The sequence below is a fragment of the Ceratotherium simum genome, chromosome 35 (assembly GCF_057802395.1).
Source record: "Ceratotherium simum simum isolate JZ-2026a chromosome 35, ASM5780239v1, whole genome shotgun sequence".
Taxonomy (NCBI): domain Eukaryota; kingdom Metazoa; phylum Chordata; class Mammalia; order Perissodactyla; family Rhinocerotidae; genus Ceratotherium; species Ceratotherium simum.
In genome coordinates this window covers 14,632,321-14,657,410 of record NC_141934.1, presented here as the reverse complement: position 1 = coordinate 14,657,410, position 25,090 = coordinate 14,632,321, and the positions used below count along the sequence as shown (strand labels likewise).

The 25,090-nt window shown below is 52.2% G+C and overlaps 1 protein-coding gene across 1 annotated transcript; it reads left to right on the top strand.

Moving 5' to 3' along the window:
• Positions 1 to 1,728: 1,728 nt before the first annotated feature.
• Positions 1,729 to 25,090, top strand: GLTP (glycolipid transfer protein). Its single transcript, XM_087424086.1, has 5 exons — positions 1,729 to 1,921; positions 17,904 to 17,962; positions 19,007 to 19,140; positions 21,836 to 21,986; positions 23,956 to 25,090. Exons 1-5 carry the CDS (start codon positions 1,819 to 1,821, stop codon positions 24,136 to 24,138), a joined length of 630 nt encoding a protein of 209 aa, XP_087280212.1. The 5' UTR covers positions 1,729 to 1,818; the 3' UTR covers positions 24,139 to 25,090.

Genomic DNA, 25,090 nt, shown 5'->3' with positions numbered 1-25,090 from the left:
GGGTGGTGAGGTCGGGTGGGGTGAGAACAAGCCAAAATTGATGGCTTGGGCTCCTATCAGCGAGAGATCTGACTTGATGGGGCACGTCAGGGTTTGGGTTATGAGCAAGAAGTGATGATGGCTTCGTCTCCCCCAGATCCTCTCACTTCCTGACTGTACTTGGGTCATGCCCTTGGTTTGGAACAACTTCTTCTCCCATCCGCCCCCTGAAAGATGAAATAGAAGATTTATTTACTCAGGTTTGGCAATTATTTTTCTGGCACCAGTGATTTCTCATTGCCCTTAGGATAAAATCCAGACTCGATACCACCCCCTACCTAACTCAACATACTCCAGCCCCTATCACCTCCCTGAGCTCAACTCCTAGCACTCCATTCATCTCCTCCCCTCGCTTGCTTCTCTCCCGTTGCCTCCCCTGGTCCCCCTGGTTGCTTGCACACGCCAAGCTCTTTGCCACCTTAAGACTTCTGCACATGTTCCAGCCACTCTGGCTGTCTCGTACTTCTTCAGAACTCAGCTCAAATGTCACCTCTTCATAGGTACTTACTGCCCCAACCCCGTACATCCCATCTCAGCCATGCCCTCAATCATCCCCATCACTCCACTCTGTTTTATTTTTTTCGTTTGTACTTATCAGTGTCTGAAATTCTTATTTGTGTATTGTATTGTGTTGTATTGTATTGTGTTGTCTCCCCAACTAGAATGTCAGCTCCATGAGAGCAGGGATTTCACTGTATTCTTTGTCCCTTTATCCTCGGTGCCCAGCACAGTGCATCGCACATAGTGAATATTTATTCTGGAATGAATGAGAAGTTCTCGAAAACTGTGCGTTAGGTTTTCGGATGAACTGAGCTCTGGGTTTTAGGATACGGCATCTACGTGGGTTGTGGCTGCGGTGAATTGTGCTCCAGGATGTGACAAGCATGTGCCCTGGGCTGTCGGGCTGAGGTTAGGTTTGGGGAAACAAGCGCCCCATCAGGTGGTGACTGAGTTGGATTGTAAACTGGGCTAGGTCCATCAGGTACCATCAGACTGTTGAGGTCAGACTGGTCCCCAGATTTCGGGAATGAAAGTCCTAGTTAAGCATGGCTGAGTTAACTTGTGACTTGAGCAGTGTCCGACAGGTATAAGATCATTAAAAGAGAAGAATCAAGCGTCCCCGCTGGTTGTGGCTAAAGAGAATTGGGACCCGAGTAAGCAGTGTCCAAAAGATCACTTGGGGCTGTTGGAGAATAGGCTCTGTTTGGGGGGAAACAGGTGTGCTGAGGGGCTCTGGCTGGGTTGGGCTGTAACCTGGGCTGGTGGGTGGGTTGTGAGCTGTGACCTGGGCAGCTCCACGCCCCCATCAGGCGAGGACCCGGCCCGAGTCGGGCCGCCTGCGTGGAGGGCGCCCCGCCGCGGGCGGCAGGAAATACACCTGGGGAAGGCTCACCTGGGAGCGGCTCTCCTGCGCTGACCTGGACCCACGATTCCGCGCGCTTCCGAGCCGGGGCTGGCCGGCCCCGCCCCCCGGCCAATGGCGGCGCGGAGGTCGGCGGCGGCGGGCGCGGATTGGGCGGGCGGGCGCGGCGGCGGGCGCGGATTGGTCCGGGGCGGGCGGGGGCGGGGCGGCGCGGCGGGCCGCTTAGGCGCTCGGCCGGCGGGCGGCGCTGAGCGCTCGCTACGCCGGGCGCGGCGCGGGCGGAAGTGGCGACGCTGGCGTCCCCTGGGCCTGCGGCGGGCGGCAGTGACGGCCCCGGCGGTGACGGCGGCGGCCCGGGGGGCGGCGTGGACGCCCGCGGCGCCGGCTGGGGCATCACCGCGGGCCTCGACCCCGAAATGGCGCTGCTGGCCGAGCACCTGCTGAAGCCGCTGCCCGCGGACAAGCAGATCGAGACGGGGCCCTTCCTGGAGGCGGTGTCCCACCTGCCGCCCTTCTTCGGTGAGCCGGGGTGAAGGGGGGAGCCGGCGCTCAGCCCGGCCCCAGAGCGCTCCCGGACGCACCCGAATCCTCCTCCTCCTGAGCATCCCCAAACATCCCTCCCCTAGACACCCCAAATCCTACTTCCCCAGGCACCCAGGATCCCCTTTCCCGCCAAGCACCCCAAATTCTCCCCACCCCGGGCCGCCCCCAAATCCTCTCTCCCCCGAACATGTCACACCCTCCATATCTTCCCAGACATTTCCAAATCCTCCATCTCCCCTGGACACTCCAGTCCTTCATCTCCAGACACCTCACATTCCACCACATCCTTCACATGCCCCCCAATCCTCCACTCCCTTGGGCTCCCCAATCGTCCATCTCCCCCAAACGCCCCTTACTCTTCCAAATCCCCAATTGTCCAATCCTCCGTCTCCCTCAAAGCATCCCACCCCTTCTCCCCCGTAGTCCTTCATCCCAGTCCTTCATCATTCCCCTTTTCCCTTTCAGAATGGCTCTCAACTCTCTCCCCTTAAAATGGATCCTCCCATTTCACAAACCCTCTTTTTTCCTTAAATTCTGCCAGCCTCTCCCTTGTGGGACCTTGTGAACCTTCTTCCCTCAGAATCCCCCCATTCCAGACCAAAGACACCCCCCCACACACACACACACACACTCTCCCAGGGCAGGAAGCCGGGCAGGGTGAGGAGGGGAGTTTTGAAGATGGAGTCACAAAACTCTAGGACCCCTTTCTAGGGGGAACCACCTGAAGATTTTCCTCCATTTAGAACAGGGGTCAGGACCAGGGGATCTGCTTTGTGGGGTGACATCAGACATAGAGCATGAATTCCTCCCTCAGTTTGGGCTCTAAAAGAAGAAGACCCCTCCCCTATATGTCATGTCAAGGAAGGTCACAGGAACACTGGGAAGGTGGTCCCTAAGCTGGTTTCAGACCCTCCTTCCTCCCCTCCCTCAGCGCAGCCCAGGCCGTGGATGGAAAATGGGAAAGAGAAGACAATACTTTCTGCCCCTGCCCTTTGCCTTTTGGGTCCTGGGTGAAGGATGCAACCTGAGCCTGTGCTTTCTCCTCTTCCATGCGGGCTTGCCCAGTGCCCTGCCCTGCCGGTTCCCTTGGCGATCTTGCAGGAAGACACCAGTCCCTAGGGCAGAGTCCAGCTGAAACCTACAAACTGATGGAACCTTAATACTGACTTGGACCGAAGAGATTGGGCACCCAGGGCAAGTGGGTGGGTGATCAAGGCTTGTTGTGGGCAGTAGTTCCTGCGGTGCTGGGAGCTCTGGGGTGGTTGTGGTTCCGTGGAGTCGCATCCCAGCTCTCCTCCTCCACCTCTTGAGCCTCAGTATCCCCATCTGTGAAATGGGGATGCTGATCTCCTAGGCCAGCTGCAAGGAGTAAGTGGGGTGGTGTGTGTAAAGCTCTGAGGCCTTAAGTGCCGGAAAGATCTTAGCTGTTGGGGGAATGCTTATGGTGTAAGTCCCTGGGTCCAATTTTGCTTCCTTCATATTAGTAGATGATTAATCACCATGAGAGAGTGCAATTGCCTGGTTTGTATGATTCTCAGACCTGGGTAAACAACCCCAGAGTGGGGTGTTGGTCCTTTATGTCCACTGCTGCATCCCCAGTACCCAGAAGAGTGCCTGGCACGTGGTTGGTGCCCAGTCAGTAATTGTTGAATGTACAGAACATCTTATTATCGATATCACCATTATTATCGATAACCCTGAATCTCCAGGTAGGGGGCTTGGAAGCTAACTGGCTTTAGCACTGAGAGTTGTTTATTTTTGTGACAGTTTTTTCTGTCTTTTTTTCTCCTCTTTGGTGCCATGAACATTTGCAAGACAGAGCCAGCTTCCCCTGGACAAGGATTCAGAATCTGTTTGAGCTAGTGGTTCTCAATGGAGGGCTGTTTTGCCCCTCAGGGGACATCTGGCAATGTCTAGAGACATTTTTGGTTGTCACACTGTGGTGGGGGGGTGGCGGGGAGAAGCTACTGGCATCTAGTGGGTGCAGGCCGGGGATGCTGCAGAAACGTCGCACGGTGCACAGGACAGCCCCCAACACAAAGAATTGACCCAGCCCCGAATGTTAGCAGTGCTGAGGTGGAGAAACTCCGAGTTAAGCTCTGTGGCCTTTTCCTCTCTAATCTTCAGCAATGTTGCCCATCAGTTCTGCATTTGGGGGCACCTTCATTTGATACGATTATCCTGCTGGTTTTAGAGGAAAGGGGATGGTGGCAGCTGGGGCCAGCAGGGATCTAGTGCCAGGACTGAGAACATCCCCTCCTCCCTTTCCCTGGTCTCAAAGGACCCTTGTCTTTGCGGCGAGCTGGGTGCTGTGGGCTGTCACATCTGTTGACAGAAGTGCCATTTATACAGAAGCCTCAGTGGGCCGGCCCACAGAGGATAATTCTCAGCACTCTCAAAAAATGTGACAAACCACTTTGAACCACTATGCTCTTCCGAGGGGAGAGTTTCTCCTGAGAGTTTAAGTTTTAGGAGATGCTCCCACCAGGGGCTTTTCTCTTGGACTCAGGGGTCGATTGAGATCCACTGTCAGCTCTAACACGGGGGCTTTGTCTAGATCTTGGGAGTGTCCGGTCACCTGGATGATCTGGGTGGTGTCTGTGTCTCTTGAATGGAGCAGGTCTGGGATAAGGGACACAGGAAATCTGAAAGGCATTGCAGTGGCAGTTCCCTCCAAATCAGGGAGCCCAGTGGTTGGCCCTGCTGCCATCTGGTGCTGGATCATCTTTTGTGGTGACAGCTGTCCTGCACATTGTAAGATGTTTAGTGGCGTCCCCAGCCTCTATCTGCTAGATGCCAGTAGCACCCCCTCTCCCCAGGTTGTGACAACCAAAAATATCTGCAGGGAGACAAAATTGCTCCTGATTGAGAACGACTGCTCTGGACATAAATATGGCAATGGGCTGAAAGCTGTGTTTTTAAAAAGTATTTAATTCTGCAAGGAAGATTTCTTTCTCAAAAGAAAATTGAGCAAGAAGAAATGATAAGAACCTCCTTGTCATTTATTGAGCACTTACTATGTGCTAAGAATTCTTTGTAGATTAGTTCACTTAATCCTCTCACCACCTTTCAAGGTAGGGTTTTTTAAAGAGTAAATCTCTGCTGACATTTCTGAGTATTTTCCTTCCATACTCATTTATATCTATCTTTATGGGAAAATGTACCTTTAAGGGAAAATCCACTTAACAATGCAGCATGGCCATCTTTCCATGACAATTCCATTGTTTGAATGTGGCTGTAATTGATTTAATCAGTCCCCCACTGTTGGACATTTGCATGGCTTCTCATTTTTTTTGCTCTAGTAAACAACACTACAGTGAACATCCTGTATATATTTCTTTGCATACTTTGGTTATTTCTAATTTTTAGAAGTGAAATTGCTGGGTCAAAGGGTGTGAAGGCTTTTAACCCATTAGAGCAACTACATTTCTTCAACTGTCATCCCGTATGGTTTGTGACAGATGAGTTGGTCTGGGCTTGATGGATGCTGATTCTTTGGGCTGCAGGTCAGATGTGGCTTAGAGCATCCACATCTTGGGCTAGCCCTTCCTCTGCATCTCCAGCTTGAATCTCTCCAGTTCTACGATTTTACTATGTCCACCTTGAAGCCAGCCCTTTGTCCATCTTCTTTCTCCAGCTTGACCTGGTAATCAGATCCCACCTCTGACTGATCAGTTTGCAGCTGACTTCTGTGTGGCCTGCTTGCTCGTATTTTAGGTCAGTTTTATAGCAGTTCTAGAGCATTAACAATGGAGGGCAGAGGGAAGGGGCGAGACGGAGAGAGAGACTTAGATATCACTTAGTTTTGTCACTTCCTGCCCAGAAGCCTCCGTGGCTTCCTATTACCCCACCTTAAAATCTGTGCTGTAGCCTTTCTGAATGGCTTACAGCCCCACAAATGGCACCATGCCATCACTTGTGTCTGGAGTTTTACCCCTGTCAGTCTCTGCCTGGTGCACCATTCCTGTGCAGCCCAGCACCTTCCTTTGCTTGGCTGGGTTCCACTTATCCTTAAGGAATCAGCTCAAGGGTCACTCACCCGGAAAGTCTTTCCTGACTCCTATAGAACCTATCACATTCTGACACTTTGAGTTATTTCAGTGCCCAGCACTTGGTAAACTAGTGATATTTGCCAAGTGAATGCTTTTGGTTCCATTCTCATTTTTTCTGGGCTCTCCTTGAAAGTGTTTTACTGTTCTCTCTCTTTCTAAATTAAAATACACAACCAAATTAAAATATATAACTCATATGCTGTACCCATGGCAGAAATTATTAATCAGTCATGTTTTCCCCTTTGAATCTAGACACAGCTTCAGCATCTTTCTTAACACAGCTACTCTGGGTCAATTAGAGTTGATGCATGAGATGACACCTGTTTGCTCTCACTGTTGAGAGAGAAAACCAAAGATGCAGGAGCTGAAGGTAATGATTTCTACCTCTCAGTTCTTGAGATCCAAAATCGGGGGGTGATTTTTCTTCATGCAGACTTCTTAGCTTAATTAAATGGATGTCCATTGAATGGGGCCTCACAGGTATCTGACACTCATTAATTAGACCTAGAGTAACTCCCAAAAGAGTGGTTTTCCATCACTTTGGTTCAGTGCTTGCTCTATTTTGGGGGGCCAGTGGCAGCCCAGAAGCACAGAATTATCTTTTTGTTTTACAGCCAAAGGAACTGAGACCAGAGAGATTAGGTGACTTGCTCAGAGTCACACAGCCATTGAGTGACCAGTCGAGCCAGACTAGAACTCGGGCCTCTGGACTCCTTATGCAGTGCTTTTGCTATTGAGCCTGCCTACTCCACCCCCAGTGGAGCCAGCCTGCCTAGCTGAAGAAGTCCAGTGGCTCTGCTGGCACCGCAGTGACTTTTCCAAGATGCTGGGAACCACAGACCAGATGTGCAGGTTTCCTCTGAGGCGTGTGCCTCGTAATTGGCCTGCCCAGCTGGGCCCATGTCTCTTTCTTATTGGAGTGCAAATTTGAATGACTGGGATGTGGAAGTCATCAGTGGAGGCGCCCCAACAGGTCAGTTTTCCTCTAACTGGGACATCACACTAGCCACCTGGGAGCCAGCCCCATCAGCACCCCGGGTCTGTGAGTAAGAAGTTCCCCATCTTCGAGGGAAGTAGTCCCCCATTGTACCTTCTGGGACTTGGGACCACCTACCACATCTCTCCAATGGGTTTGCTTTCTTTAAAGTTTATACAAATATATGTTTATTTTTGGTTTTGTATAGACTATGCCAAGAAAGATAAACTGCATCACCCTCTTACTATAGCAGGCTAGTTATCATTTTGGTTGAGTGTCTGTTGACAGCTGGATTCTGTAGGGACGAGACACAGACTGTGAGTCCGGGAGGGACACTTCTAGGAGGAAGAAACAATGTCCTGTAGGGGGAAGAAGCCACACACACACTTTCTGCAGTGGGCTTTTGCAATTTTGAAACTCCTGCAGACTCCTGTCGTCAGTTGGAGGTGCATTTGCAAGTAGGAAGTGAGGATTCAGTAGCCTTTAGGGGCACCTACTGTGTGCCCGATGTCGTTCTGATGCATCACGCTTGGGATCTCATCTGACCTGAGTAAGAGCCGAGAAACTCCCGATGAGAGGGCTGCCGCTGGCCCAGTTGTGTTATCCTGTCTCTGTGATAGCCCGTGAGTTGGCTGTCTTGAGGCTCCGCAGGGAGAAGTTGCCTGGAACCTGGGTCTGTCATCCGCTGAAGTCCATGCTCTGAACACCATAGACAGAAGAATGCAAAGAAACGCGGGCACTGGCATCAAGCCGAACCACCCTGAGCTTGAGTCCTGGTTCTGGGGTGTCAGAGCTCTGTGTCCACGTGCTAATTCTTCCCCTCTCTGAGCATACAGCCCCAACTGTAAAGCTGGGAAGCGGGGCCTCCCAGGAGGGTCGAAGGAGGTGATCTCCCAAAATGATTTTGGAGCCGAATGCCCAAAATCTTTGCACAGGTAGGACAGCTAGGCTTAGACCTTTAGAAACAGCACCTTTCGCCACACAGCTCTTGGGAAACAAGGAATTTCCAAAAAGAAGCTGTCTCTGGGTCTTGGTGACCAACTGCTAGCTGAGCTGCCTGGCTGCTTAAGTCTGAGAATTGCCCCAGCACCCTCATAACATCCAAAGGCCAACACAGAGCACAGACCGATGGCGCCTGCCTGTTCTGTCCCCCGTGATGGTGATTGGATCCTCTTCATCCTCAGTGTGCAGAAAAGTCTGGCCCTGAGGTCAGGTCTGAGGTCTGGCCTCTGCTCCTGGAGGGAACAGGATGGAGAAGCAGGAGGGAAAATACCCAGGCGTCCACTTGGTCACTTGCTAGCCCATCTAGCTCCTTCTTGCCTCCATTCCTCATCTGTGTGGTGTCCGGTGCACAGGGCTGCTTGAAGGAACAATGCCCCACTGTGAATCCCTTAGAGGCAGAAGCTGGGCCCTCCCAGGGCCCAACAATGCGCCTGGCAAAGCGTAGGTGCCCAGCCAGTGTTAAACTGAAAGGGAATGGAAAGAATGCATGACAAAGGGCTTTGTAAAATAGGACACATGACCCCGATCATAGCTAGCATAGCCCCTGTTTAAGTGGCTCGCGTGTGCCAAGCATTGAACTAGCCCATATCTCATTTTCAATCCTCCTAATGACCTTATGAATTAGGAGAAATTGGCATCATTTTCAAATTCTTTTTTTTTTAATAATTTTATTTACTTATTTATTTTTTCCCCCAAAGCCCCAGTAGATAGTTGTACGTCAGAGCTGCACGTCCTTCTAGTTGCTGTATGTGGGACGCGGCCTCAGCATGGCCGGAGAAGCGGTGCGTCGGGGCGCGCCCGGGATCCGAACCCGGCCCGCCAGCAGCGGAGCGCGCACACTTAACCGCTAAGTCACGGAGCCGGCCCAGGAATTGGCATCATTTTACTGAAGAAGAAACTGAGGTTCAGAGAGGTGAAGGGATTTGAGGTCAGGTCATGCAGCTAGAAAGTGGCCCATGGGGCTTTGAACTGGGCTGGCCCTGCGACAAGAGAGGCCAGCATGCTCCAAGTCCCTTCCAGGGCAAAAAGGGCCCCTTCCTGCTGTTTAGGGGTGAGAGTGAGGGAGGATAGGAAGTTCCCATCTGGCATGACAATGTGCTTATTTCAATGAGCTTGTTCGAGTGGAAATGCTGGGTTCTAGTCTTAGGTTTCATTGTTTCAGTTTTAAAATGACCTGGGTGGATGTTAACTCCTTTTGTTACATTCTTACGGTGTTACTTGTATCAGGGCCTTTTTTTTTTATTGTTATAGTGTTAACTGTATCTGAGCTTTTAAAAGTCATGACAGCGGATCAGCCCTCCCCAGGGTCCTATAAAAACCTCTGCTTTCCACCCTGTGGTTAGGCAGCGAGCTCATACTTCCCCATGCTCAGAAATGATTCATTTTCTGCATTGCTGTGCCCCCGGGTTCCTTTCTCCCCTGTCTTCTGAGATCTCTTTTTTAATGGTCTGGAATATATTTGAAGTCATTATTTTATGACTGGAGGATTCCTGCTAATTTTTCCCATATCAATCAATCGATATCACTTTCTCTCCCTACCTCTCTCTCCTGCCTCCCTGCCTCCCTTTCTTCTCAGATTTCTTAATCATTGGAATCATTATTTTCTGGATTTCCTCTAAAGAAAAGCTTTGCCTGTTGGAAAAGATGAAAATGATGATATATTTTATAATAATAATAATAAACATAAAGAATACGTTCTTTTTTATTGAGCACTTACTGGGTGCCAGAGACTGTGCTAAGCCCTTTCTTTATACCGCCTTGTTTAAGCTCACAACACCCCTAGGAGGTGTTATTAGCCACATTTTACAAATGAGGAAACTGGGGCTCAGAGAGGTTAACTAATTTCTCCAAGTCACACGACAAGTTAGAGAAATCATTTTCCCAAACTGCATTCCCAATTCAAGGCTGATTTTTGCCAGAGGGCGCAATTGTGGACAAAGAGAGTTGGCGTGTCATGGGGGTGATTTTTAAAAGCCACGTTTGGGATTGTTTTGTAAACATTCTTTCTTTCCTCTTTAGATAGGAGAATTTAGAGGGGAATTAGTTTTCGGAAGGTGGGCATTCTCAGGGCACTTATCCTGAAAAATAGGCCTTATTGCAAACTGAGCACATGCACACACACACACGCGCACACGCACGCACCCCAGTGGATTAATAAATGATTCATCTCCATCAACTGTAATTCGAGTGCCTCCCATTATGATCCTTGTAACCCAGGACCTGTAAAGTTAATCTGCCCCATGTGTTTAGCAACTGAACCTTATTATCCAGCTGTTGGAAAAAAAAAAAAAAAGAATTTGAAATAGAACCTCCCAAACCAGGCTCCCAGCACCCCGACCCAGCGCCCTGTTCCTCCTTTAGTATTTACGGCTGGGTTAGGCGTTCCCATCCTGAATCGCATAGGCTGAAAGCGAAACTGTGCGTCTTAAACACAGAATGCCTTTTGTCCTTGAGTGAAAATTATGCCTGAGACGAAATGAGAGGGGGGCCAGGGAGGGCAATTCGGTCACCTTGTTGCCCAAGGTCGGGGACATCACCTATTGTCAGAGATGGTTGTGTGAAGAGGCAGAGCTTGGGTGGAAATTTCCAGAAATGTGCAGCGGTTGCTCAGAGCATAACAACTGGTGCTCTCCAACCATGATGAGGCCCGAAAAAGAGGAAAGGAGTCTGAGCCTGCGTGGCACACGGTGACTGCTGGCTCACGGGGAATTCTGCCCTCGGGGCAATGTCATCCAACTGAACTATGGCTAAGACTGGGCAGGGCGCCCTAAATGCCCCTTGTCCAGCCAGAAGTGTCACAGAGGCCATGCACAAAATGCTTGCTTGAGGCCTATCCCCTCTGATTTTGCAGGTGATGCTGACACAGTTGGCTATTTGCTCTCCAAGTATCTAGCAGAATCAAAGCACTGCAAAGAAAACAAGAGGAAGTGACCATCAACCGTCAAGGGGAGTTTTCAAAAACTGCCTCAAAGCTGTCCTAAAAACCCCGAAAACACCCATGGAGAGCCATTTAGTGAAGGGTTGAGGAGGCCTGTGATGCCGCTGGGTCACACCTTTATCATAATCATACTTTTGATGATGGCCCTGTTTAGAGAACTGTGAATGGCTTGCTGTATGAAAGCAGGGACATTTGTGTTACATTTTGATGAGTTCCATCCAGAATGGTTGAACTAGAGAAAACTGGTGCATTCATAAAATTTGGTAGATGGAAAATATTTCACTGTTTTAATTTTATTTTCTTTTTATTATTGAGATTAAGCATCTTTTCATTTCTTCTGTGAGTTGCCCATTTTTCTATAGGGTTGTTGTTTATTCTTATTGGTTTGTAAGAGCTCTTTACATATTGGGGATAATAGTCTTGTCTGTGATGTTTGTTATACACATCAACCCTTTGCCCCCATCAGGTTGGTTTCTGGTTTTATTTTTTTATTTTATTTTTATTTATTTATTTATTTTTTGTGTGTGTGAGGGAGATCAGCCCCGAGCTAACATCCGTGCTAATCCTCCTCTTTTTGCTGAGGAAGACTGGCTCTGAGCTAACATCTATTGCCAATCCTACTCCTTTTTTTCCTTCCCCAAAGCCCCAGTGGATAGTTGTATGTCATAGTTGCACATCCTTCTGGTTGCTGTATGTGGGACGCGGCCTCAGCATGGCCGGACAAGCGGTGTGTCGGTGCGCGCCCGGGATCCGAACCTGGGCCACCAGTAGCGGAGCGCGAGCACTTAACTGCTAAGCCACCGGGCCGGCCCCGTGTTGTTTGGTTTCGATTGGTGATGAAATTTCCCCTGCCCCATATAGAAGGTTTCTGGGTTGTGTAATCAGATTTGTCTTTTCCTTATGCCTTCTGGATTGAGTAACATACTTAGAAAAACCTACACTGCACAGAAAGGGCAATTTGCCACGTATTCCAAATAATTCCAAGGCTTGACGGTATGTAGAATCTGTGCCCATTAGAGCTGGTCCTGTTAAGTAAGGTGCTAGGATTGTATCTGATTTTTCTTTTGTTTTTTGGTTTTTTTGAGACCCCTTCCTTTCTCCCTGGGGGTAAGACAATGAACTAGAAAACCATCCAAGCTCCCTGCCTCCCCCCTGGCAGGTTCTGTGTGGCATTTTAAAGAGCCTGTTTGCTGACAACAATAAAAGAACAAGTTTGGGGTAACCACAAAACTGGTAAAACAGGAAAGGTAATTTTGGGGCAGTGCTGCATTCTGTAGGATAAATGAGGCTGGATAACCTGCTAGAAACGCGTCACGCTCCTTCCAGAGCAAGGGCCAGCTTGAGTTTAAATTATTAGAAAGGCCACCACGTGTTGGAAGTTAAAATCATCTTCTGGTTTTCCTGCAAGAGTCCTCTTTTTTTTTTTTTTTAATTTTTTGTTTATTGCAGTAACATTGGTTTATAACATTGTAAAAATTTCAGGTGTACATCATTGTACTTCTGCATAGATTACATCATGTTCACCACCAAAATACTAATTACAACCCATCACCACACACATGTACCGAATTATCCCTTTCACCCTCCTCCCTCCCCCCTTCCCCTCTGGTAACCACCAATCCAATCTCTGTCCCTATGTGTTTGTTTATTGTTGTTATTATCTACTACTTAATGAAGGAAATCATGCGGTATTTGACCTTCTCCCTCTGACTTATTTCACGTTGCATTATACCCTCAATGTCCATCCATGTTGTCACAAATGGCTGGATTTCATCGTTTCTTATGGCTGAGTAGTATTCCATTGTGTATATATACCACAGCTTCTTTATCCATTCGTCCCTTGATGGGCACTTAGGTTGCTTCCAAGTCTTGGCTATTGTGAATAACGCTGCAATGAACACATGGGTGCATGTACCTGTACAAATTGGTGTTTTCAAGTTCTTTGGATAAATACCCAGCAGTGGGATGGCTGGATCATATGGTAGTTCTATCCTTGATTTTTGAGGAATCTCCATACTGTTTTCCATAGTGGCTGCACCAGTTTGCACTCCCACCAGCAGTGTATGAGAGTTCCCTTCTCTCCACATCCTCTCCAACACATGTTGTTTCCTGTCTTGTTAATTATAGCCATTCTGACGGGCGTCAGGTGATATCTCATTGTAGTTTTGATTTGCATTTCCCTGATAGTTAATGATTTTGAACATCTTTTCATGTGTCTGTTGGCCATCTGTATATCTTCTTTGGAGAAATGTCTGTTCAGGTCCTTTGCCCATTTTTTAATTGGGTTGGTAGTTTTTTTGTTGGTAAGATGCATGAGTTCTTTATATATTTTGGAGATTAAGCCCTTATCAGAAGTATGCTTTGCAAATATCTTCTCCCAATTGTTAGGTTGTCTTTTCGTTTTGTTGATGGTTTCCTTTGCTGTGCAGAAGCTTTTTAGTTTGATGTAGTCCCATTTGTTTATTTTTTCTATTGTTTCTCTTGCCCGGTCAGACGTGATGTTTGAGAAGATGTTGCTAAGACTGATGTCGAAGAGCGTACTGCCTATGTTTTCTTCTAGAAGTTTCACAGTTTCAGGTCTTACATTCAAGTCTTTAATCCATTTGGAGTTAATTTTTGTGTATGGTGTAAGGTAAGGGTCTACTTTCATTTTTTTGCATATGGCTATCCAGTTTTCCCAACACCATTTGTTGAAGAGACTTTCTTTTCCCCATTGTATGTTCTTGGCTCCTTTGTCAAAGATTAGCTGTCCATAGATATGTGGTGCAAGAGTCCTCTTGCTTTGGTTGAGTTCACACCAATGGAAACGTTGTAGAAAGGAAGGGAGGGAGGAGTGGAACCAGCCTTGCCTCTGCAGTTGTGTCTGAGTGCCTGGCTTTTGCTGTGTGACCCTGGGCAAGTCACTTGGCTTTTCTGGGCCTGGTGGCCCTTGAACTGCACCAAAGACAAACAGAAGTCCAGAGCCTTCACTGGGTTGTGTGGGAGCAGGCTTCAGCTGTGGAAAGTGAGGGGCCTGAACCCAGAGCGGTTAATCCCTTGTCCAAAGTCAGGCCGGAGCCGAGATTTGAACCCAGAGCGCTACAGTATTTCTCCCTCCTCACAAGAGGCCCCGCTCACAGGTGCTCCCAAACGGACTATGCTGCGCATTTTATGAGCACACAGAGATGCCTTTCCTGCTGGTGACTCCTCTGGCTACAGCATGGAAGTGGGTTCTGGACTCCATCTCCCCGCCACGCCGCCCCTCTTTTCTGGGGTCCGTCTCCCCGCCTCGCTGCCCCTCCCTGCTCCTGCTCTGCTCCCAGCTCTGGAAGTGCCCTTCAGGCCCCACATACCCCCTCCACAGTTGAGCAGAAGCTGTGTCCCTGTGTGGTGGCCACGACACGCAGTAACAGCTGCTGACCTGCTGACTACGGCGGCCTCGTGACCCGCCCAGCACACTGTCAGGAGAACAGAGAAAACAACAAGCCTTTCTCCCTGTCCACAGGGGGGCGGTCAGAGCCGCACAAGAGCTGTTTTCAGAGCCCAGGAAGCCGAATAATGTTTTTTCGCATCTCTAAAATGCAGGTTGAATGGCCTGCATCGTTGGGAAAAGCTAATAAACCACTGTGCATGGTTGATGGCGATCTGCTACCAAGCCCTGCTTTCACATGTTCTCCATCGAAGGCTTTCCTGGAAAATCAACCTGTAGCAGTCAGAACAGCCACAGTCAGTGTGCTGGACACTCGCTCTGTTCCTCACAGCAGCCCTCCGGGGAGATCCGAGTGTTCTCATTTTACAGTCAGGGAAACTGAGGCCCAAGCCCCTTCCCGTGTTCTCTGCCATCTTGGTTGTAGGGGACTTAGCACCAGGGCTTTGGGTCAACCTGAACTATGACCAGGTGGATAGAAAAAGTGCCTGGCAGGAAATATGCCTCAAGAGTTATGTTTCCCACAGTCCGTTCACTCATCACACCACTGAAGTCATCTGAGCACCCAGTGGAGCCCAGCTGCATGCCAGGGACCAGGGCCACAGCGGGCCCCGAGGCGACCTGGTCCCTGCCCTCAGAGCTCGCGTGTGTGGCGAGACAGGCGGAGAACAAATGGTTACACGGGTAACTACAATCACTGTGACTGTGAAACGGAGAAAAAGGAGAAGGAAGAAATATGATTTTATGAGCAGGAAAAAAACTGATATTTTTTTCCGACATTTTCTATGAAAATTTTCAAACATGAGCAAAGCTGAAAGAATTTTACAGTGAATATTCATACACCTGCCTCCTGGATTCTACCGTTAATATCTCACTGTACCTAGCCATCCCTCTCGCCGTCCATCAGTCCACCTTATTCTATCTAAGGACATCATACATTTTGAAAGATAAGGATGTAAAGCCATCGGCTGGAGCTGAGGAGCGGCCACCCCTTTGGAGGGTTTTGACAGTCCCCGCGCAGCCCATCCATGGCACCTGGCGGGGCCCTGGGAGGGTCGGAATTGGTGACCCCGGGCTGCACTGTCAGGGGGGAGTAGTCACTAGTGGAGGAAAACCGTGGCTCTCTGGTGTTATCATTTAAGTCTAGAATGTGTTGTCCTTTGGGGGAGCCAGAGATGAATGTCCCGAGAGAGGACACATTCCAGGACTGGCAGATGGCACGACCTCCCCACGTCTGCTTCTGCAGGATGAGGTCAGTGATATGTCAGGCAAGATTGCAGGGGGGGCTGGAGTAGTTCCTCATTAATGCCCTTGGCAGTCCTGTCTGGGAGGCCAGAGCGCCCAGGAGTGGGTGGGACAAGCCGCCTCACCCGCAGCCCAGCACCTCTGAGCAGCTTGTCGTGGCTGCCTTAGGGAGGCTCCATCATGGCCCCTGGAGGCGGATTTGCCCCCACACGCTTGGGAGAGGCCCAGGGGCTGAGAGGGGAGGGCTCGCTGCTCAGCCTGAGGGTTCCGTACGGGGAGCCTGCAGCAGGGCAAGACGGCTGCCCTGGGCCCGCCGAGGAGCCTCACTGGGAAGGAGCAGAGTGGAGGGGGTAGGGGGCACAGGCCGAGTGTGTTCCCACTCCGCAGAGGCTCCAGGGGACCTGGGCTTCCCAGACTGCCTGCTAACACCTGGATGACCATTGCTGGACCATGGAGCTTGACCCTGGTAATAATACAAAGTCATGAAAATGATCAAAGTCCATTTATTGAGTGTTTGTGCACTGGGCCCTCTGCTGAGTGTGTTGAATGCATGATTTCTAATTCCTGCGACAACTCTATGAAATAAGTACTATTACTGCCCCATTTACATGTGAGGAAACTGAGGCACACGGAGGTGAGGAGACTTGCTCAACTGGGGAGTGGTTGGGCCAGGATTGAAACCCAGTCAGTCTGGATCCCTAACCCGGCTTCTTTCCATTGGGTTACAAGGTATTTCATTTGTAGGGTCTAATGCTGTTTCCCCCGTGCACATCTTTTAACAGCTGCGATTAGGATGGTCCAGATGGCTGGCCAGGTGTGCTGGGTCACCTTGAGTGGAATTAAGCCCACACCTGTCCCTCCCCCAGTCCCCCCTCCTGTGCGGGCAGTTGCACACTGACGCCCCTGCTGGGCAGGGGGAAGCTGGCGCTGGGTTTCCCTGCTGTGGGCTTGGTACCTGCCTGTGGCCTGCTCAGTTGTCTTCGTCCCCTGTCTCTGTACCAGGCCTGGTGGGTCTCTGGACCCAGCAGTGCAGACAGCAAGAAGGTGCTGCAGAAGCACAGTTGTCTGTCCTCAGGCTCGGGGGGCGAAGTCCATGCTGAGCCTGCTCGGGAGACAGCAGCCATTCCCTGCGTGTCTCCTCCAGGCCGAGCCGTCAGCAAGGAGCTCCGACCCGTGGGATGTGTCTGGTCCTCGTGACAGCCCGCCAAGGGGGTCACAAAGGAGGGAGAGGAGGAGAGGCAGGCCGCAGGCTGCTCACATTTCACTGGAGCCCCAGAGTTCCAGGCACTGCCGGTGTCTAGGTCTACATTTCATCAACTTGAGGTTGTCACCCATTGTAAGATGCACCGTTGTTTCATGAACTGCTGAGAAAGGGGACACAATTAAGAGCATTCCGATTCCAGAGATGAACAGAATGTGTGTCTTGGGAGTGGACTGTTTCAAGTCATCCTTGAAGCACCTCCGTGATTGGCTCTGTTCGTCATTTGCTAGATGGGAAACCTAAGGCTCAGAGAGCGGGGGGGATTGTGCCTAAGCCCCCACTGCCAGTGCGTGCAGAGGGGGCGTCTGACCCAAGGTCATCGTGCTCTGACCCCTGGCTGTCCCGGGGCTGACTTTCAGTCCCCCGTTCAGTGACAGGGATCACATTGCTGGGGTGTTCTCCCGGGCTCTTATGCAGAGTCTCAGACCCATGGGGCCTCTTTCTTCCTCATAAGCTGGTGAATGAGAAGGTCGTCTTGAGTAAATCAGGCCCCACTTCTACCTCATAGGTTTCCTCAACCTGCCGCCTGCCCAGCTGGTTAGTTAGCAGTGATCTGCCTTGTGGGCCAGGATGGGCTTCTCAGAGCCTTAGTTCTGTGAGATGCTGCTGTACAGCTGTGCTGTCCAGTACAGTAGCCAGCGGTAGCCTTTCAAGTGAATGGAAATTAAATAAAATTACAGATTCATTTCCTCAGTCACACTCGCCACATTTCAAGTGCTCCATAGCCATGTGGCACATATGGGACATACAGATATAGAACATTTCCATCATTGCAGAATGTTCTACTGGACAGCGCTGTCCTAGGGAGAAAGGATGCTGTGGACAAAAGAGCTTGCCCCCTAGATATTCCAGTTGCATTTTAAAGGCTCTGACAAGTCCTGCAGTAAGAAACTGGTCTCATCTGGAGCCAGCACTTCAAATTTACTTGCCCATGAACCTTTTTAACACCTGTAAACAACTCTCCTTTTCCCTCAACACACCAAGTGACCCCCCCCATCCCTAGGCCTCCGTGGCCCGTGGAGGTCCTGAGTATCACCCTTGTTGGGAATCTAAATCCCTCTTCTCATCTTGTCCCCAGACTGCCTCGGCTCCCCGGTGTTTACTCCCATCAAGGCAGACATAAGTGGCAACATCACGGTACGTACTTGGCCCGGCAGCCGCAGCCCCGGTACCCGCGTCAGGAATCTACACCTGCCCCGGTCACGGTGCCCTGCCACCCACTGCAAGCTCACCAGGCTGAGGAGTAGGAAGGAGAGGTGGGAAACGGGCTTGACCCCTGGCTTGCCTGACTCAGGGCTTGAGCTTCTCGTCCTCCTTTGCAGTCACAGCCTGCCTGGGATACAGTCTGAAGGGTCGACCTGAGAAAGAGCCTGCTGCTTCTTGTATGCACCCCACCAAAGCAGTAACCTCCACAGTCTATGAGTGCATTGGCCCAGCCCTTCCCTTCTTCCCCGAGCCCCATCAGTTCCCGATGCTGCCCCCCAGCCACTGCCCCTCTCCCCATGAGGATCTACTTAGGGCCTGGCCTGGGCTTGGGCGCCCTGCATTATCTCATTGCTTCACCCCAGCAGCCCTTGGAGGCTGGTTCTGTCATTATCCCCATTTTACAGACGAGGAAGCTGAGGCCCAGAGGGGTTGAAGGACTCACCTAAGGTCACACAGCAGGGAAATGGCAGAGGTGGGATTCAGACTCCAAGTGCCTGGCCCCAACTCAGGAGCCTGGTCCCTGGACATCTTTGAATCCTCAAAGCCTATTTCTACCTGTCCACTTCAGAAAGCGAAACTTCAGATCCTTGGTGTCCGAGGCGCTATCAGTAGTGGTTGGAGAACATGGACTCTGGAGCCGGCCTGTGCTGGAACCTGCTCCCTCCGAGACTAGCTGTGTGACTTTGAGCACGTCCCTTCCCCCCTCTGAGCCTCAGTTTCCTCATCTGTGAATTGGGATAATCACAGAGCAACATGAAGGTTGCCGTGAGCATCAAATACAGCAGTGCCCGCGGAGCAGTTTGCACGTCCCCACATAAATAAAAGTCATGGAGGGCACGGTTCCTACCTGCCCCACTGCCGTGCCTGGTGCTGGGGGCGGAGAGGGAGGCCCCGGTGGGGCGCTCCTCTGCCGTGCGCGGGCCGGACGGCTGTGGGGACAGCCTTTCCAGGGGAACCCCGTGTGCTCCATTTCAGAAAATCAAAGCCGTTTATGACACCAACCCGGCGAAGTTCCGGACGCTGCAGAACATCCTGGAGGTGGAGAAGGAGATGTACGGAGCACAGTGGCCCAAAGTGGGGGCCACGCTGGCGCTGATGTGGCTGAAAAGGTGATGGGCTCGGGTGGCAGGGTGCATGCGGCTGTTGGGCCTGCGGGGACATCAACCCTGTCACGGCCCCACGGTGACAGGGAAGGAAGGTCGCTTCCGTTTCTTGCACACAGGCTGTCTTCTTGTGTAAGGCTAAGTTAGTGGCTCCCTGTGGCCAAGGCCTGCCTGATGGAGACGCGCCCTTGTTCAGTCCCATCAGAGGCAGAGCAAGTGAGCGCATACTCTGGGTGCTGTGCTAGGCTCTTTATATGCCTGATCGCGTTTCATACGCTGCGAGTTAGGGGTGGTGATTATCCCCGTCTCACAGAGGAGGCCATTGGGGCTTCTAGAGGCCAAATCATGTGCCCAGGTCACAGGGGCAGAGCTGGTACTGAGTGGCCCAGCACAGTTGTTCAGGTTCTGCACTGCACAGAGATGTCCTATCTAGGGCTGGTCACATCATGCACATGGTAGATTTGTATACCATGACAGCTTTTTTACAGAAATACAGCATCTTGAGAAGGAGCTCTGTCTAATTTGCACAGAGTCCTGTGGGCTGGGGGCAGGGTACCCTGATAAAAGATCTGAACCCAGACGGTCTTAACCCAGAGTTGACACCCTGTAACCACTATACGTACTGTCCTCATAACAAACTTGGGAAGCGACATACGGTTGTTCCTTCTGACAGATGGGGCCACTGAGGCTCCGAGAGGCCAGGCAGCTTGTTTGCTGAGCTCATGCTGCTCCACCAGCTACAGAATTCTCCTGTAGCCATGCGGACACCATATCCCCCAGCAGCCGTGATGAAGCCGGGGACCCCTTCTCTGCCCCATGGATGTTCCCAGTGTGGCCCTCTGGGGCTTGGAGCCAGGAGGGGTGCTCCCCCCTGACTCTCTCCCCATCCCCTGAAGCGAGCCCCCGACCCCTGCCACACGCCACTTTGGTGAAATGGAACAGGGAGAGTCTGCTCCCTGGAGAGTGCAGCCGAGTGGGCCTTAGGCGGCAGGTAGGCTGTAATTAACACCCTTACAGCGTGTTTTAGGAATCACCCCCACCGAGCTGCCCATCTTTGTCTGTCAGCACGACACTCACAGGCCCAGAATGAGGACTGCCCCTGGGTCCATCCATTGGCAGGTTCTGGGGGTTTCTCAGGAGGAGCAAGGCAGACGGTGACGTTCAGATCAGTTAGATTGTTGGAGTCCAGATCGGACGTGGGCAGAGCCGGGTGACTGGGACCACGTGACAAGCACCTGCTGTGTGCTGTGTGTGGTGCTGGGCGTGTGGGAGGCCGTACTGAACAAGGCATGGCCCCTCTTAGGGCATCACAATCTGGGCAGGGTGTTGGGCGGGTGGGCAGATCCTGACAGCAGGCTGTCAGAGCCTGGAGCCCAGAGAGGTCAGGGAGGGCTTCCTGGAGGAGGGACGCCAAGCAGAGTCTCCAAGACTGAGCAGGAGGGTCCTGGGAGGACAAGGCCTGGCAGAAGTGGGAGGGCAGGAGGGCCGTGGTGTGTCTGCAGCTCCAAGAGGGTCTGGTCCAGCCAGGGATCTGGATGTGAGGCGGGAGCAGGGGGAGACGAGGCAGGACTGGACAGGGGTGAGCTCCAGCCTGATCAGGGCTCCTGGGAGCCATTGAGGAGCGCGAAGCTGGGCAGCAGCAGGGTCAGTGGGGTTCGAGGAGGAATCACCCTGGCTGCTGGGTAGAGGAGGGGCCCTTGGGGCTGGGGAGAGGCAGGGCCTGGGGGGTGGCTGGCCAGGGCAGGGCTGGGACTGTACCCTGTGCTCGGTTCCACACTCCAGGCTGCTCCCTGATGGTTGAGGGTTCTGATCCAAGTGTGGAGGAATTCCCCTCACCTCGTAGGTGATCAAGTTAAGAGACCCTTCAATCTTTGGGCCCCGTGCTCTTGCCCCTAAGAGCCCCCAACCTGATCCCCACCCCCTGCAGGGAGGGAGCAGAGCCTCTCCTCCGGGGACCTCGAGGGGACAGTGAAGGAAGGAGCCCAGCCACGGGGTGGGGCAGGCTGGGGTCACATCCTGGCCTTTGAGACTTTCGGGGGTGCCTCAGGGTTCTTCTCTGTGAAATGGGCGATGGTGCTGAGCTGAGCCTCACGGGCTGTGGGGGGCAGGAGATAGACGATGTGGATAAAGGGCTGGCACTGATCTGATTTTCGATTTGGTGGCCCCGCCATACCCCACACCCTCCTCCTGGCGCTTGAATCATCGTCCCACCCCTGGAGGAAGGGCTCAGGTGGCCACTGGAGGATCCAGACCGTGGCTCGGGGCAGTGGTAAAGGCGGGGAGCCTGGGCACGGGGCCCGGCTCGTCAGTGTGTCCATGTCTGTGGCCTGTGAGCCCTCTGAGGGCCAGCGCTATGGCTTCAGTCCTCAAGCAGTGATGGCCGCCGCCACGTGCTGGCCCATGGAGGCCACGTGGCTACGGTTGTGGGCAAGGCCCTTGTAGACCTTACAGCCCAGCAGGGACCATGATCAGGGGCTGGCCCCAGGCCTAGTGTAGACGAGGGGCTTGGGAGAGGCTGCATTGAGCCGGGCGGTCACACTACACGGAAGCGAGTGTAGAGATAACAGCTGAGGAATGACCACCACCTTCCGTGTGTACACACCCCTGGCTCACGCTGGGCGCTTAGTTCAGAGTGCATCAGGGTCCCCCACCTGCAGGACCCTGTGGCGTCCTAAAGAGCCGTCTCCTTTCTGGGCCGCAGGGGCCTCCGCTTCATCCAGGTCTTCCTCCAGAGCATCTGTGACGGGGAGCGTGACGAGAACCACCCCAACCACATCCGCGTCAATGCCACCAAGGCCTACGAGATGGCCCTCAAGAAGTACCACGGCTGGGTCGTGCAGAAGATCTTCCAGGTGAGCCGCCCCCAGGCCCAGGAGGACCACCGGCTTGAGGGGGTCCCTCCCTGCTCCCCCTCCTTAGCCGTGGCCCCTCGGAGCCTGTGTCTGCCCAGCTGGGCTCAGGGAGGGCTCCCCTGTCTATTTGAGGTGAGGCTGGTGCCCTGAGGGCCCCTCTCTCACGTGCCAGCGCCATTTGTGGCCGTGGCGGGAGATCTTGTGGGTGTTCCATGCTTTCTGTTGAGGTGCCTCGTCCTCAGGCCCAATTAGAAGGCATGGGAGAAACCACGGCAGAGACTCTGAGGACCACGGGTGGATGGTGGGCTGGCCTAACTGGCCCCTGGGATTTGATCCTCACCCTGCACAGGGAGGGGAAGAAGGGACACTGGCCCGCGGGGCTCTTGGTGGCTTCTGTTGGGGTGACGATGGCCGGGGCTCCTGGAAACGGGAGCTTCAGCACCAGCCTTCTTACCTGAGAGGCCCCCAGGGTCGCCAGGCTGAAGGCTCACTTGGGAGATGTCGAGAGGCCCCCGGGTGCCCTACACACTGTCGTTGGCCACCCTGCCTCCCGCTGCCCCCTCATCTCACCCAGCCAGTTGTGGCCACCCTTTCTCGCACTGCCTGCCCATCCTCACTCCCACGAGAACCAGGGTCCGATGCGCCAGTCTCTTTCCCACGCGGCACAGGTCGTGGGCAGGCTGGGGTGGGAGCCAGTCTGGGTCCAGACGGGTCCGCCAGTCACCAGGTGGGAAACAGGGCGACCCCTGGGCCATCTGCCCTGGCAGGGCTGGGGACAGGCCCATCCTGGTGGGCCTTGAAAGCACCCCCGTCCCCCCGCAGAGCATTGCTCCCTCCAAAGGCCTCACGACCACCACCTCAGTAATAACAGCGTGTCCTGTGTGCCCGGCCCAGGGCTGGCTGCCCGTGGGTTGTAATCTTCACAAATGTACCAGGAGGTGGGTACTGTCCTTACCCCATTTCACAGATGGGGAAACTGATCCAGATGCTAAGTATCTTGCTCAAGGTCACACAGTAAGAAAACTAGGGGCTAGGATTCTACCTCCCTGAGCTCAGAATCCTCATCTTTCAAATGGGCATGAAATAGGCCCTACCTCACAGCATCGTGGTGCAGACTGAGTGAGTTAATCTGTATAAAGTGCTTGGCGCACGGTTTACACTCAGTAAATCAAAGCCTTACTATTTTTATTAGTGATATTATTATTTGTAATTTCCTCACCCTATCCAACTCGTAGCCTAAGCCGTTTATCTGATTGTATCCTTTCCCTTCTGGCTCTGAAATTCTGTGAATTTCTGATTCTCTGGACTTTTCAAGTGTCGGGAAGCCCTGAAGTTTGGGGAAGTGTTGCCCCCTGAAGGACAAAGGAGGCACAGCACAGATTAGTGCTCCCAGCGTCATCTCCCCTGCTCAGAACGTGGGTTTTCTGAAGCAGCAGTTCATCTTCTCCAGAGCAGGGACCCCAGAGGGAAGAGGCTCATCCATAGTGAGCACCTACTGTGTGCCCGGTTCTGTGCTGAGCACGTACTGTGTGCCTGCTACCATGCTGAGCACCTACTGTGTGCCCAGTTCTGTGCTGAGCACCTACTGTGTGTCCGGTTCTGTGCTGAGCACTTTGCACAACCTCCTTAATCCTTACAAAAGCAACCCAATTAGATGGGTGCCATTATCACCCCCTTTTACAGATGAGGAAACTGAGGCTCAGAGAGGCTAAGTAACTTGCTCAAGGCTCCCAGCTAGTCGGCGGCAAAGCTGGAATTGGAACCCAGGTCTGTCTGTCCCCAAAGCTGGTGTCCTGTCTGCCATCCCTCAGGGGGTAGGGAACACACATTGCCCTTTGCCTTCTCCTTTCCCTTCCAACGCCATGAACAGCACGACCCCTGCCCAGCACAGACCTCGGGGGAGTCCCCTCCCTGAACCCCATGGTGCCCACTCCACTGACACTGCCGCCTCCTCTCTGCCCGCCCCAAGGCAGCGCTGTACGCGGCCCCCTACAAGTCTGACTTCCTGAAGGCACTCTCCAAGGGGCAGCCCGTGACGGAGGAGGAGTGCCTGGAGAAGACCCGCCTCTTCCTGGTCAACTTCACGGCCACCATCGACGTCATCTATGAGATGTACACCAAGATGAACGCCGAGCTCAGCTACAAGGTGTAGGCACCCCGAGGGACATGCGGCCGCTCGCGGGAACAGGCCACCTGAGTCACTGTGAATCTCCGGGGCGCCCTTGCCCATGCATCCCCGAAGCAGCCGGGGGCCGCAGGGGACAGCCCTGGTTTTTTAAGTCATTTTTGGGTTCTATCCTAATGAAGCAATAAATAACCATCCTCCTTCCGAACCTCCTTGGAATTTCACAGCACAGACTGACTTCACCCTTCATTCCAGTGTGGTCAAAATCGATTAATGCTTCTAATAAATCACGTCCTAGGGTTTTTGGGGTTTTCCCCACACAGAGCGTGACTCTGGGGGGACAGTGTCCTACACCTCACTTTCAAAATCCGCGCCCGTCCTTATGAGGATCTGGCGGAATGATGTTTTGGGAATTTTAAGGACTATGAAGGGTTTGATTTAAAATGATACAGGACCCCTGTGGTGGGCTTTTTTTTTTTAAGCAAACTGGTGTGTGTTCTCATGCGGTTTGCACAGCCCGGCCTCAGAGCACTGTCATTACAGAGCCTGTTCTTTCCTGCTGTCGTTTCCAGACAGTCTTTTTATAGCTGAAACCAACCAGCAAGCCTTTGATGATTGGGGGCGGGGTATCTTAAAGATATCAGGCACAAATAATTGACTGTAGATGACTGTGTTTGCATTCTTCTGCATAATTATTTTCTTCAGGGACAGCTTTTCCAACCTAAGAAACTACCTACCACATGTATTCTCTCAAGGGGGAGAGGATGAACTCTTCAGCTGCTGAGACCCAAGAAAATGCCTCTTCGCTGCCTTAACTGTCCTTCCTGGCGCTAAAAAGAGCTGTATTTTTTAAAGTGTTGGGGCAAACAAGGCAACCCCAAAAGAATTGGTGTGTGTTAAAAACCCAATGAGGAACAATTGGTGATTTTTATGGAGAAACTAAATAATCCTTAATAAATAAATCTCTATTTTGGAATCA

Bases quoted from the DNA above. Each gene is read 5' to 3' on its own strand.
- GLTP (XM_087424086.1), top strand. From the start codon at position 1,819: ATGGCGCTGCTGGCCGAGCACCTGCTGAAGCCGCTGCCCGCGGACAAG. The intron at 1,922-17,903 runs GTGAGCCGGGGT...TCTTGTCCCCAG, and splicing joins CCACCTGCCGCCCTTCTTCG to ACTGCCTCGGCTCCCCGGTG. The intron at 17,963-19,006 runs GTACGTACTTGG...GCTCCATTTCAG, and splicing joins ACATAAGTGGCAACATCACG to AAAATCAAAGCCGTTTATGA.